Raw genomic sequence first — 20,677 nt, 5'->3', positions numbered from 1 at the left:
GGCTTCAATGCCATAGAGTTCAATTGCCAAAGCAGCCATTTTTCTCCAGGTGATCTGATCCCTATCGGCTGGAGATCAGTTGAATTAGCAGGAGATCTCCTGCTACTACCTGGCAGTTGGCAACCCTATTTATCAGACTGTTTCCTCATTTCTTCAGGTGGATATTGTAGTATTGGGAATACTTGGTATAAAGCTGCATGTGTTTGTTCCTTGTCTGAAGGACTGGTTCAGATGAAATTGTTTCTCAGGGCTTGGCTATTGTAGCCTAACTGGTTGCCAATCTCCTGGACTGGTCATGGCAACCCCGGCAGATGTGTGCAGCAGCCTCTCCAGACCAAGTGGCAAGCCTGTGCCGCCATGGAAAGGACTTCTCTTCATCCCTCGAAACCAGCAGTCAAAGAGCAGCAGCCAAAGTAGTCCCTCCAGCAAACCAGAGGGCAACCATGTTCCTGTGTATCCTGCTCTAGTGAAAGCCATGTTCCTGTATAGGCTCTATTCCAGCTGCAGCCATGTCAAGAGAAGCAGAATGTCAGGAAATCAGTGTCAAGCACCCCCCCCCTTGCAACATCCACCGCTTAATGGATCAGCAGCAGCCATCCAGATATCCTGATGACTCATTCCTCCACCTCAGCAGCAGCGACCCCAGGACGTTTGCACAGATCGCTCCCATTGTTCCTGAATGCTAATCTCGTCAGCAGAGAAGTTCCAGTTGCAAAAGCCATTGGAATCAGAATAGATTTCCAAATTCTCACTACCCCACAGCTTAATCCTTTGTCACCTGGGAACCTAGGAGGGGTAAAACCCCTCTCCCCGCCCCCAGAAAAACAGTATAACTGGGGTGCTCTGAGCCCATTCGCTCTCTCTCCTCCTTGGGCCTTCCCCTCCATACTGCCTGGCACTCTGCCAGAGTGGGTGTTCATGCTTGGACACCTAGCCCCCCCCCCCCCCGTGTCCCCTTTTTATCCCCCAAAGCTGCATGGAATTCAGGATGGACAACTAATCTGCAAGAGAGGTGCAGTATATTTCCTCCTCTGCCTGCCACATGGCAAAAGTCTCTATTCCTCTCTTTGATTCCTAGACTCTGTATGTTGTGTGACGTGTATGTGTAGTTTTGTATGTGCGTGTGAACATATAATCTGAGTAAATTACTTTTAACCTAATTCCATTGCTTCTGCCTCTTTACTGGTCATGGTATGGACTCTGGTAGATAAAGGTTGCATCCCAGCTCAAGTTATGCCCATTGCCGGTTATTGATTCGCTAATTCCCCCATATAACAATTCATAACCGGGCATTTTGGCTAACACTATGGACGATAGATCATGTGGTGTGATCTGGAGGGTGGTTGGAAGCATACATGTAAATGTAGTGAGCACTGGATTTATAGTATAAAGTGATGTGTGTGTGTGTATGTGTATTCATCATGTAGTTTTGCAGCGGTGTTCAGAAGGTTGACCTTCAAGCTCAGAATGAAGGCAGGATGGAAATTATTAAAGTCCTGGTGGAATTTCTTGAACAGCCCATCCCATTGGTCCAGATGATTAAAATGTCACAGTGAATCTTAAGAACGGGATAATTGCTAAGAAAATGTTATTCTAAAACTGCTGTAAATATGTTTCCATAGTGTGGGGCCCTTTAGTACCTGAAAATGTAGAATACTCCCAAATCTGAAGTATTTGTGTGTGAGATCTGGCATTATCAGGAATGACAAATTCCTGATGTCTTGTCCTTGTGTGGAATCTTTGTAAAGGGATTCTGTATCCATAGTGGCCAGATTGGTGCTTTTGTGGGAAATTTTCAAGAGCATGATGGAAATACTCCTTCAGGCGGAAATAGCAACCATAAGCTTCCAGATGTCTCCCATGTATTCTGCTTGGATTGCCAGGTCCCACTTTGCCACTAGCGGGATGTTTTTGGGGTGGAGCCTGAGGAGGGTGGGGTTTGGGGAGGGGAGTGACATCAATGCCATAGAGTCCAATTGACAAAGCAGCTATTTTCTCCAGGTGAACTGATCTCTATCGGCTGGAGATCAGTTGCAATAGCAGGAGATCTCCAGCTAGTACCTGGAGGTTGGCAACCCCAAATTCTGCCCACCAACATCTTCCCAAGTAGATGTTGCCTGGATTTTGGCACTTAGGCAAAATAAAATTTTAAAAAGATTGATTGCTCCTGCCCTAACCAATATGCTATGCTGACACTTACCCCAGTGTTGTAGGGTTAAAACTGCGTATTAATTTATATGTGTAAAGATCTATTTATGCATGTGCCATTTGTGCGTAGGCTGCAGGTGGGTAAGCAGTACATTATTATAACCCACTTTAATGGATGTTTGAATAAGCCCATTATGGATGCAGTAGAGACAAACTGAACCTACTTGCTATCTGGTTGTCCTGGACACTGTCCCTTTTGGAATATGGTTACTCTGTAAGATTCTTACAACACAATCCTAAGGAGAGTTACTCTAGTCTAAGGCCATTGAAATGAATGGGCTTAGACTGGAGTAACTCTCCTTAGGATTGCGCTGTAAATCTTGTGCCGGTTAAATTACAAATGAATTCAGAAAGGCAACCTTCTCAGTGGGGAGGATTATATTTTCTCCATTTGACCCCCTGTTAACCTCCCATTATCTTCCATTTGCTGTACAATAAAATATTAATACATCAGATAAATTCTAAAACTGGATACAGGATCAAGGATTGTTTTTCAAGCTGTCTGTCTCTCTGCAATAAGATAAGATACATCTTTATCTCTTGCAAAGAATTAATGTTAATTTCTGTGAGTTTTTCTAATTATTCAAAGTTATATTTAACGGGTAGGGTAAAAAATAATGAAGCTCTTGATGTAGATTTATCCTGTTCTCCACTGTGGATAATTTATTTTTAGAAAGCTTAGGAAGAAATTCTAGTCTTTTGTTTCCAAGCATCAAGGGAAATGCCCCTAGCCCTGAGAAAATGTATCTGCCAACATTCTGACAGTGGTTTTGTCCCAGCACGAATCTCAATTTGCAGAGTGAAAGTGAGATTAACTAGCCTAAGAGCCAGCAGAAGCTAGATCTTTATGTTCATAGGAAGGCTCAGAATTGTGACTGTGATTCCTTTGCTCTTTGTTGTGTACACAGCTGATACATCACACCAGCAGCCATGCCTACAGCCATTCTCTTTGTTACACAAGAGTCACCAAGAATGCCAGAGGCAGAAATTCACTTCTTGATTGCCATTTTTATCGTGTGCTTCCAGAACAATGACATTATCTTATAGGTGCCTTGTTCAGAATTAACATCTGTTCTTTGTTGGGACTGGGCATGCCAGGTCTCCCACTTCAGTGGCTGCCTGCAGTGTCCCTTGCCTGCATTCCCCACCAGCATTTCCAAGGCCAGCAGGAGAATAATAGTGTGTGTGGAGGCGGGCGGTATTACGCCACTGCACAACATCACTTCCTGCAAAAAAAGGAAGTGACATCATTATGTCAGAGGCAACACTCTAGAATGTGCCTGAAAGTAGAGTTTGGGGCAAATCCTAGAACATCGCCCCTGACATAATGATGTCAGTTCTGGTTTTTCACCAAAAGTGATGTGTACTGGCACAACACTGGCACACCTATCTCCACCCGCCAATCTAAGCACAGATCACAACCAGCCCTACTTAGCTTCATCATGTGCCTTTTAACCAAGAACTGTGTTGCTAACCAGAATGTATTTCCATCCTCTCTCAATAATGAGTATAAATTATGGGCGGAAAGGTAATGGCTGGACATTAGGAATTTTTTTTTACAGGAGAGTAGTTTAGCAGTGGAATCAGCTGCCTATGGAGGTGCTGAGCTCCCCCTCTCTGGCATTCTTCAAGCAGTGGCTAGATGAGCACTTGTCAAGGATGCTCTAGGCTGTTCCTGCATTGGGTTGGACTAGATGGCCTTATGGCCCATATGAACACATGAAGCTGAACACATGACCACATGAAGCTGCCTTCTACTGAATCAGACCCTTGGTCCATCAAAGTTAGTATCGTCTACTCAGACCAGCAGCTGCTCTCCGAGGTCTCATGCAGGGGTCTTTCACATCACCTGCTTGCCTAGTCCCTTTAACTGGAGATGCCGGGGATTGAACCTGGGGCCTTTTGCATGCCAAACTGATGCTCTACCACTGAGCCACAGCCCCTCCCCATAGAGTTGGCCCCTTCCAACTCTATGATAATTCATTTGGAATATTGTAGAACTGATAATTCCTACACATTTCTGTTAAACCACAAACCATCTGCTTGCTTGACTTTTGCCTTTCAAACTGAACTCTAAAAATTCTAAATGACTGGATACAGACATATATTGTATTGTTATTTATTTATTTCTTATTTTCAGTTTCAGATAAAGGCAAAGAATCAAACAGGACTTCCTGCCCACCGACCCTGATTTTGCATACTGAAATACAAAACAAGCCAACAGAGAATGAAGACGAGAAGGTTTGTTTTTTCCTTTTATTCTCATTTGGAAAGATGTTGATCTGAAGTGATGAAAAATACATTTTGTAAAAAAGATTGACTGTATCATGGCTTTGTCTTGGTGAGTCAGACATAATGGTCATTTCACACATTCAGATAGATCCCATGGTGCAGAATTCCTGGGACTCTATCACTGAAGACCTCTTGGCTGAACATTCTTCCATTATTTATTCATTTATGAAAAACTTTTCTTAGCCACCATAATAAAATGTCCCTGCTCAAGGAAGGCTCTTCCCTGGTGTGCTACCTTTTAATAACTTTTTAATATGGAGGTGCTTTTTGACAATATAACCAATCCTCCCTGCAAGTCCTCCTTCTTTGTAAGTGCCAGACTAGGTAAGCAAAGTCTCTTATGGGCTTTTTAAAAGATTAGGTGTGATACTAAGCAGAGCTGTACCATTCTAAGTCCATTGAAGTAAATGGGTTTAGAAGAATATAACTCTGCTTAGTCTGGTGCTGTGAAACAGCTGTAGGGAGGGGATAAATTTGATCAACGCCTCAAAACTGAGGAAAATGGGTTAACATTTCCTCTCTGATGCATACTTCCAATTTTAAAAGTCTCCCAAAGCCAATCAGGAAAAAAAATTGTAGGACAAAACTCACACATCCCCAACACCGTGGCCCTGATCTGATTCAGCCTCGAAAAGTTCCTTAGCATTCCCTTCATAATTTGGTTCTGAAACCCAAACAGATTGGAGCATAGATCACTAAATGACCCAGCACACATCCCTATTCACTGAATTTATGAAATGTTCATTTTGTAATAGACCATACATTTGTTCAAGTCATTAATGAGAGATAAACAGCTCAACAAGTACTGTGCTACTATACAGAGTAGCTAACTACTAAAGTTCCACCGTCTGGTCAACTCACTAGAAGGATGTCCCTACTTTTTTTTTCAGTGTACATCAGTCTAAGATGATCTTCTCTTAATTCTTCCTTTTACTTTTCAACTTCTTGCTACATTTCTGAAGACTTGGATCCTATACCTTTGCTCCATGCTCTCTTCTCTTTGGGTGCTCTGGAGGCGGTCCTCCTCCTCAGGATGTGTTGCTCATGTTGCTCATAAGGGGCTCTTTGAAAACATTGGTGTGGTTCAAACAGAAGAGCCTCGTGCCAAAGGCTGGTTCCATGCAGGGCTGGTTCAGGTTTTTTGGGGGGCCAGAGCAGACAGTGCCCAAGGCCCCCATCTGCATACCACCAGTGCCCCCTCATGCTTTCCTTTCTGCCCCCACACCTGCATGCCCCAACTGCATGTGCACCCTTCGCCCGCTTGCAAGTTCTCTCATCGCCCACACTCAGCTGCCTGTACCACCTGCACACCCTTTCCACAACAGCACTGGCCAGTGTATGCAGAGGGGAGAGTTGCTGCCCTTGCCCTCAAGAGTATCATTACTGTGCACCACCCACATGCCCTTCTGCAAAGATGGTGGGTAGTTTGGAGGACAGGTGCAGAGAGGTGGCAGGGGAGGTGCATGGGTGGGGGTCAGAGGCAGGAGGCCCTGGCAGGGGTCCTACTTCAGGGTATGCTAATGCTGGCATTGTCTCTTCAACAGAGGACAACCTCCACAGTGTCCAGAGAGAATTCTGCATGGTATAGGATCCAAGTTAGAGAATCTAAATATTTGCTATTGTTTTGTTTAGGAGAAGGTTGAACAGGTGTCCTTGCTCTTTTCCTTACATTCCCGGAGGCCTTGGAGAGTTCTTATGCATTCATGGAAGCATGATCTTTGAGATCACCTTTGCTGTATGTCCCCAGTATCACTAGTGGATAGATGAGACACCGAAATACTTAAAATTCCATTAAGTAATTTTGAAGATGCAGAGACTGTTTAAGTGTATTCTTGTTTTATTAATCACTCTCAGGCAATAGCCCTTATAGACATGCTGTTCATTCATTCATGAACTAGCTTTAATCTTCTGAAGAATTACTGCAATAGGTCTTCTCAAAGATTGGATGGATAAATACTATGATGTGATTTGTTGATCTTGAGGATCTTTAGAATTTAAATGGAATATAAAAGCAAAAGTTGAGAGTTGACAAAGAATTATGGGAAGGGGATAAACTATTTGGAAATCTCCTTTTCCATGATATTATTCATGGCTAGGTTTGCCAACCTCCAGGTACTAGCTGGAGATCTCCTGCTAATTCAAGTGATCCAGCTGATAGAGAGCAGTTCACCTGGAGAAAATGGCTGCTTTGGCAATTGGACTCTATGGCATTGAAGTCCCTCCCCTCCCCAAACCCCACCCCCCTAAGGCTCTGCCCCAGAAACCTCCTGCTGGTGGCAAAGAGGAACCTGGCAACCCTATAAATGGCTAGCAATGCAAACAGGCCAATTTTGCCTCACTCCTTTATTTTCCTTCTTTTCCCCTCTAACTTGTACTCAACTATCCTCACCATATTCTGCATTTCCACAGGGCAATGAACATGCTTAGTCCAAATCATGCCATTTCTTTCATTTTCTTTATTGAATTTAAAAAACCTAAGTATTCAGGAACCACTGTCTATAGATTTTTATTCCCTGTTAGGTACTGGATCACCAATTTATTTATTGATTACATTTTTATTCTGCCATTCCTCTAAGGTGCTCAGGCCTGCACACCTTGATCCCTCCTCCTCTATTTAACCCTCACAACAACACATCCTAGGCCAAAATTCTAAGCATTACACTATAGGACGAGAACGCATGGTCGCTTTAGCGTCCTTTAATCCCTGTTTCATCCAGGATTCAGCCCGGATCGAACGCATGTGTTTCGCCGAATGTGCGTTCGATCCTGGCTGAATCCTGGATGAAACAGGGATTAAAGAAGGCTAAAGTGACCATGTGTTTTCGCTCTATGTTGGAGGGAATGGTTCAGTAATGCATAGTTCCTCCCACAGCCCACTTGAGTCCTTAGAGACTATTGGAGGACCATATCCATATAGCTAGAACCCAAGGATGCCATCTTGCTACTGATACAGGATGTAGGTTCTGGCACCTGCTGTGGAAACTCAATGGGTAAATTTGGGCCAGTCACATGTTCTCAGCCTAACCTACCTCACAGGGTTATTGTGAGGATAAAATGGAGGAAAGGAGAATTATGTAAACTACTTTGGGTCCCCATAGTGGAAAAAGGCATGGTATGAATGAAGTAAATAAATATCAATATAGCCAAAGGTGAGGGACAGATAAAAGTTGGGTTGGTTGGTGAGTGGGAAGGTGAAAAAAAGCAAGAAAAAGTGAGAATGTGGGATTCCAGGAGGAAGGAAAGATGAAATAGAGGGGGGGGGATAGAGGGGAAAGTAAGGTTCCCCCTGCAAGTACTTGTGGATTCTCCATTGTAAAACTAGGCCTGGTGGCCACCATTGCACACCTGGGCCATAATTTTTCCCCCATGTAGACTCTGCAAGAAGGTGGGAAAGAGGGCAGTGGGGACAGGGAAAAAGGGATAGGGAAGGGGGGCAGGGAAGGTAAGACTGGGAACGGAGGCCTGGGAGGGGGACCAGGGAAGGAGGGCCAGGGAAGGAGGGCCAGGGAAGGAGGGTTAGGGGCCCACGGCATTTGGACTGGGCCCACCTACCCCAAGGAAGGGGAGGGATAGGATTAGGGCCAGGGAAGGGGGGCCAGGGAAGGAGGGTTAGGGGGGACAGGGAACAGGGGGTGCAGACAAAGGTAGGTTGGCTGCTAGGTGGGAAGGAGAAAAGTAAGCAGGAAACCAGGAGAGGCTATGAGGACTGCCAGGGAAGGAAATAGGAAATAGTGCAGGGGGGATTAATGAGATACCCCTACAAGTCATTGTGGGCACTGAGAGAATCTTTTTAACCTACTGTGGAAAATATCACATTCGAAGCCTCATCTCCCTAACATATTTTTTTAAATATTTTTTTCTTTTCTTTTTAAATATTTTTTTGATCTCCCTAATATTAATGGCAAAATAATGTCTTCCTGCTTGTATATATTATATTATTCAAGCACTCTTCAGGAAATGATGAACTTACCGTTTGTTTAGGTTTTACGGTTCCTGGTTGGGAAACACCTGGGGATTTTGGAGGAGGAGCCTGAGGAGGGCAGGGCTTAGAGAAGGGAGGGACTTCAATGCCATAGAGTCCAATTGCCAAAGCAGCCATTTTCTCCAGGGGAACCGGTTTCTATCGGCTGGAGATCAGTTGTAATAGCAGAAGATCTCCAGCCACCACCTGGAGGCTGGCAACCTTACATTTGTTCCATGAACAAATTCAGTGTTTATGCCAGCAGAAAGTGACTTACTGAAGGCAAGCTTCGTGTTGTCTTCAAGAGCACGTATAGTGCACTTGCAGTGGAGAGTGCTGCATTTGGATTCAGGGAAACAGGTTCTAATTCTTTCTCCAACCCAAGCCCAGCCTGATCAAGCTCAATAACTGTTCATGGCATTTTGCTGCCCCATGGGCACTGAGAGAATCTTTTTAACCTACTGTGGCAAATATCACATTCAAAGCCTCATTTCCTTAATATAAATGGTAAAATAATGTCTTCATGTTGTATCTGTTTTGACACAACAGAATGGAGTCATAACATTGAGTCAATTGGTTCTTTTCGGTTACAAATCTCTTCCATTTTTTTAAATTCCGATTGCATGGTTTCGACAAAGCTATGCTATTCTAGGGGATAAGTATGGAAGAACAATTGCCTCATTATCTCAACTGGCATATGATTCTAATTCCCCACCCCCAGCCTAATCTAGCTAATGTGTAGAGAGATGCATCGCTGGGATGGCCACAAAATAATATGATTAACATGAATAAATAGAGCTCATAGAGTTAACGATGCCTTTTTGTTGGTTCATCTCTATTTGTTTCCATGTGAAGAGTTGTTCTATAAAACTGTTCCCGGAAGATAGCAGTGCTTCAAATGTGAACAAGCCTGTGGCGTCCACTCCAGTTCCAGGATCTCCTTGGTAAGCAGATGTAGGCTGTTTCTCATTCCTTGACCATAAGTACCGCTGTCAAGCATAAATTACGGTGCCATCCTAAACACAGTTGCACCCTTCCTGGCCCACTAACTTCAGTTGACTTGGAAAGGTAAAACTCTGCTTAGGATGCCACTGTAACAGGTCTACGCAGAATCCTACTAAAGTCTACTCAATGGGGCTTGCTCCCAGGAAAACATTCTTAAGATTGCTCTGTTCATGACTTACCTTGCCATGCCTAATACAAGGAAAGGAAAGGAAAGGAAAAAATAATAATCCTGGACATTATACTGGTTCACTGTTTTCTTTTATAAATGGCCATTGTGAATTTATACCATGCTTCACATAACTGCACAAAAATGGGGTGGGGGGAGATTTAAAAAAATATATTTACTGAAATATTTATACTTGTAGCTGTTTCAAACTTGAAGTTTCAAACTGGGTCACCACTCTATGCACTTTTAATTATCTAACTAGAAAGAAGGCTAAAGACATATGTGAAATTCTCATACCTGTTTAAACGCTGGAGTCTGTGCAGCAAAAAGCAAATCCAAATTGATAGGTCTAGCTCTGAAAGAAGCCTAGGATTTGGTTTGCCTCTCGGGAAATGCTGTCATGATGGGTTTGGTGATCAAGAATTACATCCGTTGAGCTTCATGCTGATTCCATCAGATGATCCATCACAGAATCACCCTGAAACATGGAGCAAACCTTTAGGGAGTATCATCTTCTTCTATGCCTCTTTTGATACAAAAGCAGCACATTTACAAAAGTACATTCTTGTATTAACATTCATGCCAAAAAATTCGCTTAAATTAATACACCTAGCAAAAACCTGGAATTGATGCCAAACCCTCTCCACTCATAGGTTGGCTCCATGCTTCTGATGGATTCTGTGGTTGATGTGACATCAACTGGCATATGCTAGGATGTCATTCGGGAGCAAGAGCAGGCTGGCTGAGTGGGATTCCGGGTTGTTCAGCTTAAAACAAATGAAAAAGGTGAGTTGTTTGATTGCTTCTCTGCAGACTGCCCTGCTCACACTGTCTTTGTACAGGCATTCAAAGCATAATACAAATAGCAATTCTCCCCCCCCCATTTTGATCTCCCCAGTTGCTTTCCTGCAAGCATCTTTGTCAAACATTCCAAAAAGCAGTAGAAAAGAGTTAGAGTCCAGTAGCACCTTAAAGACTAGCAAAATTTCTGGCAAGGTATGAGCTTTTGTGAACCACAGCTCATTTCTTCAGATGCCCTTCAGGTATCTAAAGAAGTGACCTGTGGCTCATGAAAACTCATACCCTGCCAGAAATTTTTATACCCACCTTTTTTCTACCTTTAAGTGGCTTACAATTGCCTTCCCCTCCCCACTATACTGCCTTTTTGCCTTGTTCAGGAATGGGCTGAATGTCTGTCAATAGCAGTAGAAAAGAGCAAGAGTCCAGTAGCATCTTGTGAGGTAGGTGGGGCTGAGAAAGTTCGGAGAGGACTGTGACTAGCCCAAGGTCACCCAGCAGGCTTCATGTGGAGGAGTGGGGAATCAAACCCAGTTCTCCAGATTAGAGCCCACCACTCTTAACCACTACACCACGCTGGCTCTCCAGCGAACACATTATGATACACTACGGTTGTGCAAAAAAACCCCAAAACCAGTAAATTTTGAGTTTGGCCTTATTGGGCCTGATTTGTTTTGGTAAACCTGGGGAAAAGCTGAATACCCATACCGGTAAAGGGGTATTTGGCTTTATTTCTAGGTTTACCGAAAAAATTCGAGCCCATTTTCATCTATGGGGATTTTTTTCCAAAGCTTCTGTGGGGGCACATTTGGAGGTAGAGCTCCCACATTTTCAGGGTATCTTCAAAGGACTCTCCTTGCATGAACTCCAAAGTTTGGTGAAGATTGGGTCAGGGGCTCCAATTGTATGGGGTCGCTAAGGGGTTGCCCCCTCCTCCATAGAAAAGCATGGTAAAGTTTACAATCTTTTCTATGGAGGAGGGGGTGATCCCTTTGGGACCCCACAAAACTGGACCCCCTGACCCAAACTTTACCAGACTTGGGGGTTCATGCAAGGAGAATCTCTTGCAGCTACTCATCAAATTTGGTGACTTTACCTTAAAAAATGTTCACGGGAGAATTTTAAAATTACTTACTTTTCATAGTCTGTAATGGCCGCTTCCTTGCCAAAGGCTCATGGGAAAACTAAATTTCCCATGAATGCTTGCAATGGGCCTGCACAAAGCTATTGCTCCCCATAGCTTTATGCAGGCCCATTGTGAGCATTCATAGGAGACTGAGTTTTCCCATGAGCCTTTGGTGAGGAAGTGGCCACTACAGACTATGAAAAGTAAGTAATTTTAAAATTCTGCTGGGGTGGCATTTTTTGAGGTAGAGTCACCAAATTTGCAATGTAGCCACAAGGAACTTTCCTTGCATGAACCCCAAAGTTTGGTAAAGTTTGGGTCAGGGGATCCAATTTTATGGGGTCCCAAAGGGGTCAACCCCCTCTTCCATAGAAAAGCATTGTAAACTTGACCATGCTTTTCTATGGAGGAAGGGGGGTGACTCCTTTGGGGCCCCATAAAATTGTATCCCTTGACCCAATCATCATCAAACTTCAGGGTTCATGCAAGTAGAGTCCCCTGAAGCTATTCTGAAATTTTGGGAACTCTACCTCAAAAAATGCATTACCCAGAGCTCATTAAAAAAAATTCCAATAGGAAAAAGCCTGGGAAAAGCTGACGCTGAAAAAAGCCGGATACCTATTCGGCTGATTTGGCAATCGGCTATCCAGGTTCGGCTTTATTGCCAGTTTTAATATTTGGGTTAAATTAAACCCGAAGGAAGCCGAAAAGGCCTTTTCGGGTTTATTTTCAGTTTGGGTTTATCAATATGCCCAGCCCTATTGTACACATATGGTATTCTGAAACAATTTTAATAGAATCAAACCATAATCAACATTGATCAACGGCCATCTGTTCATGGATCTGATTCAGCATGGATTTCCACACACACAATCCCAGAATGGATGTATGATTGTACATCACCTTTCCCCATTTGCTCTTCCCCATCCTGAAAATGGTCATGGTCCTTGGACTGAAGCAGTTAGTTAAGAATAAAAAAAAAAAACACTAATAAGAATAACTAAAAATAATTCCTATGTCATCTTAATGAGTAACACTTTATTGCAGAAATAGCTTTGCTGACTAGAGCTGTTACATCAGGTATAGATGGTGAAGAAAACAATCAGAACATCACATCAAAGAATTAATATTTTCAGTGCACTTGTAAAAACGTCCTTGCAGCATGTTCCCAAATATGTCCCACAGAATTCAATAGGACACATGCTCTGGTAAAATCTGCTTAGAATTCTGTCCTTAATTTTAAGAACACCCTATGTTCCTCATGCTACTATTACCACCATTTTTAACTAGTTGCCCTGTGATTGAAATAAAATTACTGTAACTTTTGCATTTGAATAATTGAAACCTTTATTATGCTGAATAGGGACAAGCAAAGTGTGATGCTGGGAGATGAGACTGATAATTTTTAAATTAAATGTCAAATTGGGTTAGTAATGGAAACGTGAAGAGATTTCTTGAGGGAGCTGCCATTTGGTTCCATTTTTAATGTCTCTCCAGAGGTGTTTGCTTGGTCTTTCAATCAGACGTGGAAATGGGCCATTTCCATTTAAGTTATTACCTTGCTTTTATTAGATAAATGCCTAGGCTTCAGCTGGCCACACAATGAATGCATTTGTAGTTGGAAATGAATTCTCCCATCAGCCAAAGTGATGGGGACAATCTGAGTCATAAACCAAAATCTTAGAATTTAGGAGGAGGAAAGAGTGGGTTATGAAATGATTGAATACATGATTCTAGAGCAGATGAAGGATCAATTATGTTACTTTTTAAATTAATCTACATGGAGTGCTGAGAGGTTTTACCTCAGTATATTTTAATAGCCTCAAGTTTTAATAAGTTCTGAGGTTTCCCCCCATACTTAGAAACTCTAATTCTAAATAGATATTTTTGTACAATGGGAAAATATACATGAAAATTGTTACATTGGAATACCTTATCATCATGAAAGATCTGTGAACATATACCTGCTGTCTTTTCTTTGGTCGATATTATACTTGCATGTGGATTTTTTTAATGTGCATTTATAAATGTGGGAGCCAGCGTGGTATAGACGTTAAGAGCGGTGGTTTGGAGCAGTGGACTCTGATCTGGAGAACCGCGTTTGATTTCCCACTCCTCCACATGAGTGGTGGAGGCTAATCTGGTGAACTGGATTTGTTTCCCCACTCCTACACATGAAGCCAGCGGGGAGACCTTGGGCTAGTCACACTCTCAGCTCCACCTACCTCACAGGGTGTCTGTTGTGGGGAGGGGAAGGGAAGGTGATTGTAAGCCAGTTTGATTCTTCCTTAAGTGGTAAAGAAAGTTGGCATGGCATATAAAAACCAACTCTTCTTCTAAATTAAGGAATAGAGTCTGCAAAATGATCACAGTTGTAGATGGGAAAACATATATAAATGGAGGTATACAAAGTCTTAATTTTTTTTCCTGCAATATTTTGATCCTCAAGAAAGAATAGGCTCCTTATTTGAAGTACTCATCTACAAAAGTGGATATATAATTTCCACAAGGGCAGGATTTTCATGAATTATGTTGTATTCTAGTTAATGTGCACAGGCTGTTGTGCTTACTGTTCAGCTAATGCTGAGCTATTGCACATCACTGATCCCCTTTCCAATAACTGATCGCTTTGTATTGTGCCAAGCACAAAACCAGGACATTTATTAGCACATGGTAGGCTTCATTCATCTGAGTCAGTCACTAGCTGTGTAAGCTTGACAGGGCTGACTAGAGTTCAGTCAGCCAATGGGTCAGAACAAAGGAAGATGAACGAAAATAGGTTCCGGCTTGGGCATAGGAGGACAAGGCAGGCACATTGATTGCTGCCTGGGGAGATCTCTAGAGAGCCATCATTCCAGCATTCCTTGATTTTTACTGATGCTAGTAACAGGAGTACCGTTCAGTATTTAATGGGGGCACTCAACTTATAGCAGGTTCAGAGCCCGTTTGCATCATAAAACCTTGATACTTTAGCAAAAATGGGAAGTTTAAATCAATTAAATGCTGATTTGTTCACCATATCTAACATCAACTGGTAACACTTTATTGTGCATGCTCCCATGCCTATGATGTTTATAGAAACTTGGCTTCTTGCTTCTAAAACTTTCTGTCAATTTCACAGTGATATACTGGGAGCCAAAGACTCTGGTCAGTGATGCGCTTACACTTTCTGAGAGGATTAATAGTGTTGATGGTAGAATTAATGACCATATCATTGAAAAACAAAACAAAAATCCTTTTCCCCCTGAATTTTATTACGTTCCTTATGGGATGATTCTGTAGCTAGAATATGAACAGTACGTTAGAGAACAATAAATGTTAATATTTGAAATGTAGCCTTTCATGTTTTGTCCTTAATTTTGATTCCAATAGCAGGCCAACCTTTCATGACACATAATATGTATGAAAATGTTAGGAAAATAGCTTATTTCTATAGACAATCACTCTTATCAATTATCTGGGGGATTTGGGTAACCATTTAATTATTCAGCATTTACTGTATGATAATTTCTTCTTCCCACTACATAAGCTGTGGCTTTCAGCATTCACCGGTTCTGGCTATAAATTTCATTTTTCTTATGGTTGTTGGATATCTAAATTTTCATTCCCGCATCCAGTTACATTTCTCTATTTGAGACCTATCAGATATGAGAGAACCTCAGCTGTGTACATCTCATGTGGAGTATTTGACAGACAGTGCATTCCTGAGCTGCTGGCAGCTGGGAACGGGGGGGAGGAGGCGCCGCTGCGGCACCTCCTAAGCCGTTCCACGGCCGCCAGCAGCTCAAAAAAAGCCTTCCCCCATTGAGAAAAGCGAGGCAGCCTCGCTCTTCTCGCCACCAGCATACCTGGGGCGAAAGGGGACAGGAGGCTGCCTAACGGCAGCTCCTTCCCCCGCCCTACCCCAGTAACACCTCCCAGGATGCTGGAACACACACCCCAAACACCGGCGCAGGCCTTTATGCTGGTGGGACGCTGGTGTCCTGGGGAGGCTCTGCCATGGCAGTGCCAGGAGGGTGGCATTGGGACCTCCCTGCCAGTGTTGGGGCCACTAATGCCAGTGTAAGTAGCAGAGACACCAGTGTGGGGGGAGGGTACAACATCAGCACGGCCCCTTCCTGGCCTCCTAAGGGTTTTCACCCTCAAAGGTCAGGAATGCACTAAGAAGCTTTTAAAAAAAAATTCTGTCCCCAAGTTCGTATGTCAGGAAATATTTTCAGCTTTTGATCCTGCAATTAATTTTGTCATCAAGATTCCACTGTATAAAATCAGAATTTAAACTCAAAAATTAATTTAAACATTGCAATCAGATTTTACATTTAAGAATGGTTTTATTTTACTTAAGTTAAAGTATCTCTCATAAAGTCTAGTTATAAACTGACATACAGCCCATTCCTGAGGGGGAGGGTGGCTACATGGCAGTTAGGAGCCGCACAGCCGCGCCGGCTCCTCGGAGACTTCCTGGCTGCAAAAGAAGTAAATAAAAAGAAAAGAAAATAGAAAATCTCCGAAAATCCCCCATTGTGTTTAGCGAGGCTCCCGCCACCTGTTTTGTTGGCACAGCCACACTGCAGCGTGAAGGGGCATTCCTGGCATGAAAGGGGTCTGGAAGCTAACATTAGCTCTGCCCCTGGGAATGCCCTGGAAACCCCCCCCCCCTCATGTCAGTGTGGGATTTCCCTTCTGGGATTACTCTGCCGACGTGGGAGCACAGGCAGTGGAGGCCGGTGCAGCTCTATGGCTTCCCCGGGGCTGGTGTGTGCCCCATAGTAAAGTGGCACAGATACCACCGCGGGGTCATACGCTCCTATGGAGCTTCCCCCCCCCTTAAGATTGCAGCCATAAGCATTCATAACACATGGTATTTTGCTTAAGATCTTAGCCCACCAAATGAAGTCTCAGCTTTCTAACCACTTAATCAGCAATGCGTTTACGTATGATGGAATCACCTGCAGGAGCATTCCCAATGGACGTATCTTGTAGAAGTGGTACAGCAAGCTATGTTTGGGTGCAGGTAGCATGCACTTACAGAAAATAGCCATTTAGCTATATGGTTAGTAATTTTTGCCCCCAATTGTATTTGAGATTATCTAAGCCTAGTTTATTAATTAAAATAGGTGTGTAGTCTGGACTGGAGATGACCGAGTCTTCTTCTTCAACCCTACAATGCAGTTGTCAGTATGGGAGAAACCAGTGGATCTAAAGAATCGCGGTGATATTAACAGAATCATTGAAGACCCACCTCATAAACGCAAACTGGAAACTTCAGCAAGTAACTAATGCTGTGATTATTTCAATCTATTTAAATTCAAATGACACATGAAAGAGCTGGTAAAATGTTGAATGGTTGTAAATTGAATGTTCATTTTTGTGTCAGTTCAGGTTGTTATCCTTGGTTGGTGATAAATTCTGATTTATCATAAAAAGTCTCAGATTAGGGCTGGCATTTTCCTATTACTAGAAGAGAGCCAAGAATTCATTGTACTCTTGTGCTTAATAATCCTTGATTTACACATTCATCCTGTTGTTCCAAAGGAAGCAGGCTCCATGGATTTCAATGGGATTTACTTCTGCCAAAATATTATTAGTTGGTCTATTAGCTGAAACAGGTTTTGGTAGTTTGCATTTCATGAAGCCACATTTCAAGCATGTGTTTTACAAATATCTCAGCATAGTTTCTTTTACCCAGATGTCTTCTTGACCATGTTGTCCAGGGGAGCTGCCCTGTAATAATAATTATTTAACCCAGCTGTAGGAAACAAATCTCAAAGGTCCATCTCATTGGAATGATAGAAGAGCTGGCAGAAATGTAGTTACTTCAGTCCAAATGTGGCATTGATAGTCAATCCTCAGACACCAAAGACTCCTAAATGATATTCTTGGCACTAAGGAAGAATACTTTCTACTCTCACTGACATATTTTAGATATATATATTTAAACATCAACCTTGTAGCTAAATCATAATTGTTTTTATCATCTACTGGAAAAAAATCCAACATAATTTTCCTAGTTTTTTGTATTTCACCAAGATCAAAATTCAATGTACATCTCATTTAGAGTTGATTTTCACATGAACAATTTGTCTGCATGACTTGCCATTCATAAAACCAAACACAATTCACCACCCACATTCACCTCCTCATGGGCTGTGTTACTTGATGGGTCATAATGTGCAGGCCTGGTGTAAACCGACTCTAAGGATCTAATAGTACGTGCACCCTATTTCTTGCATGCCCTGACCTGGATGGCCCAGGCTAGCCTGATGTTGTCAGATCTCAGAAGCTAAGCAGGGTCGGTTCTGGCTAGTATTTGAATGGGAGATCGCCAAGGAATACCAGGGTTGCTATGCAGAGGAAGGCAATGGCAAACTCCCTCTGTTAGTCACTTGCCTTGAAACCCTACCAGGTTGCCGTAAGTCAGCTGTGACTTGACAGCACTTTAAAAAAGGTAAAGGTCCCCTGTGCAAGCATCGGGTCATTCCTGACCCATGGGGCGACGTCACATCCCGACGTTTCCTAGGCAGACTTTTGTTTTATGGGGTGGTTTGCCAGTGCCTTCCCCAGTCATCTCCCCTTTACCCCCAGCAAGCTGGGTACTCATTTTACCGACCTCGGAAGGATGGAAGGCTGAGTCAACCTTGGCCAGCTACCTGAAACCAACTTCTGTTGGGATCGAACTCAGGTCGTGAGCAGAGCTTGGGACTGCAGTACTGCAACTTACCACTCTGCCACGGGGCTCTTTGACAGCAGTTTACACACACACAATTTTTGCATGGTAGCCCAAATGATGGGACCATTTATAAGTGAAAACCTTAAAACCAAATAGCATAAGCTAAGAAAATATTTAATGAGTTACATACAATGTAAACTAACATACGGATGAATAAAAATGATTCTGTATTGGCAACTCCTACTTAGGTAAACTCATCAAGAGTGTGATGGTATTGCTGCTCCAGACTCTTCTGGAGGACACTTATTATCTAGACTAATTTCATTCTGATTTCTGTCCAGGTTGTAGAATCTTAATTGCTTTGTTTACTCTTTGGATTATCTGTACCAAGTGAGAATTATGGATAGCGTTGCTGTTGATTCTCTTGCACATTCGGCGAAACGCATGTGTTCGATCCTGGCTGAATCCTGGCTGAGACAGGAAATAAAGGAGGCTGAAGCGACCATGCATTTTCGCCCTTGGTGTCTTGGCAGTTTTTGACATCATCAACCATTGTATTTTTTTAGATGTTTGCCTGAGTTGTTGATTGGAAGCATCATGCACTTTTGGTTCTGTGGTCATCAGAGAGAGGACTTTTTGTGGTGGCATTCCAGTTATGGAACTCAAATTGTCTTAGTACCTATGCTATTATCTTTTAGGCATTATGTGACATCTGTTCTTTTCACCTTGCTTGTAGCAGTTGAACAGGGCAGAGGATCTGATATTGGTGTTCAATTTTCAAGGCTGAATAGAGGCATAAAATGGTCCAGAGCTGTAACCGGAAGCTTCATGTCAAATCTTTCCCCCCCTTTCTTCTTCCATGTCTGTTTCCCTTTTATGTAACTCAATAGAATTTGATGGTGTTCCATTATCATATATCATTGTAACTTGAGTTAGATATTAGTAGAAACATTAGTAGAAAATAGGATGAGGGAAAATTTTTTTTCCATTTTGAATAATATATCAGGCAGACCTGCTTGAACTTTGTATATTTGTTATGTTGCTGTTGGAGAATATGTTTTCAAGTTCTATTTAATTCTGGCAAGTGGATGATTCCAGCAGCACCCTTGCTAAACTGCTTAGCTTTCCACATCCTCTTTATCCGATCTATCTGTTCTCACACTGAGACAAAGAGCTTTTAAGTGTATCATGGAGTCTGTCTAGACAGCTCTGAGAGGCCTACGGGGTGATAAAGGTTTTACAGATGTTCAGTCTCAGATGCCTGCTAATGTGTTGCAACTTAACTTAGATAACTTGCAGTAGATTTTTGTATGTCCTTGATGGCCGTGGAGCACGGGTTTTTTTAAGCCAGTGGCACTATTTTATACAGATAAAATTAGACTTATTCTATCATTAGAAACGCAGCATGTTTAGTGGTTAGAGTGTTAGACTAGTATCTCAGAGACCCAGGTTAAAATCTCTGCTCTACCATGGAAGCATGCTGGGTGGCCTTGGGGCAGTCGCATACTCTCAGCCTAACCTATCTCACCGGTAGGGTTGCCAGCTCCAGGTTGGGAAATACCAGGAGATTTTGGAGGTGGAGCCTGAAGAGGGCGGGGTTTGGAGAGGGGAGGGACTTCAATGCCATAGAGTCCAATTGCCAAATCGGCCATTATCTGTAGGGGAACTGATCTCTGTCGCCTGGAGATCAGTTGTAATAGCAGGAGTTCTCCTGCCACCACCTGGAGGCTGGCAACCCTACTCACAGGATTGGTGTGAAGGTCAAATGGAGGAGAGGAGAACTAGGTGAAAAGCTGTAAAAAAAGAATTCTGGATAGCTCTGGATAGTGTGGTGTGCACATCCAAAGAAAACCCAAATTGGAGAAGCTACCAAAGCTAGGTCTCAGAAGAAATATGGTGGCACTGCAAAGTGCCATGGAAACTCTTCTCTGAATGAGAGGTCCTCCTCTACAGCAGATTGTCAATTCTGATAATGCTGACCCCTCCTGGGGGAAAAAAGAGTTGTAGATGTTATTCTAGCAATTTGTGATCATTCTGTTCAAAGTGGACATTGCTGCCCATTTGTTCAACACAGTATGCCTAGGCCAGGATTAGCATTCAGCAACTCAAATTAAATTTAATATGTCAGACTGCAATCTGTGAAAAAAATTCAAAGTAAAACTTCAGACTCATTTTATAAACAGACTTATCCTAAGGAGGGGTATTTAGTTGGCAGCCAGGGATGGCGTAGCCGCACCACCTCCTGATAGGCTTCCCGGGCTGTGAATAAAAATAAAAAATGGACTTAAAAAAAAAAAACCTGGAGAAAATCTCCCATTGAGTTTCATGAGGCTATGTCACCTATTTTGCAGGTGTAGTGACACCTGCAAAATGGCACATTCCTGAGGCAAAAGGGCTTTGGAAGCTGCCTAAAGGTAGCTCAACCCCCAGGAACAACCCTGTAACACCCCC

At 42.8% G+C, this 20,677-nt stretch overlaps 1 protein-coding gene across 1 annotated transcript in view; it reads left to right on the top strand.

The window, feature by feature from the left end:
- The window catches only part of TCERG1L (transcription elongation regulator 1 like), a 211,944-nt gene that overhangs the window by 166,393 nt on the left and 24,874 nt on the right, over window positions 1-20,677 (top strand). The window contains exons 6-8 of the mRNA XM_056849627.1: window positions 4,355-4,449; window positions 9,317-9,405; window positions 16,674-16,828. Of these exons, the coding sequence (XP_056705605.1) occupies window positions 4,355-4,449; window positions 9,317-9,405; window positions 16,674-16,828 (339 nt within the window). The remainder of the gene's footprint in view (window positions 1-4,354; window positions 4,450-9,316; window positions 9,406-16,673; window positions 16,829-20,677) is intronic.

The sequence above is a fragment of the Euleptes europaea genome, chromosome 5 (genome assembly GCF_029931775.1).
Source record: "Euleptes europaea isolate rEulEur1 chromosome 5, rEulEur1.hap1, whole genome shotgun sequence".
NCBI lineage: Eukaryota > Metazoa > Chordata > Lepidosauria > Squamata > Sphaerodactylidae > Euleptes > Euleptes europaea.
The sequence above is the reverse complement of the archived record's forward strand: the minus strand, read 5'-3'. Positions and strand labels throughout refer to the sequence as shown.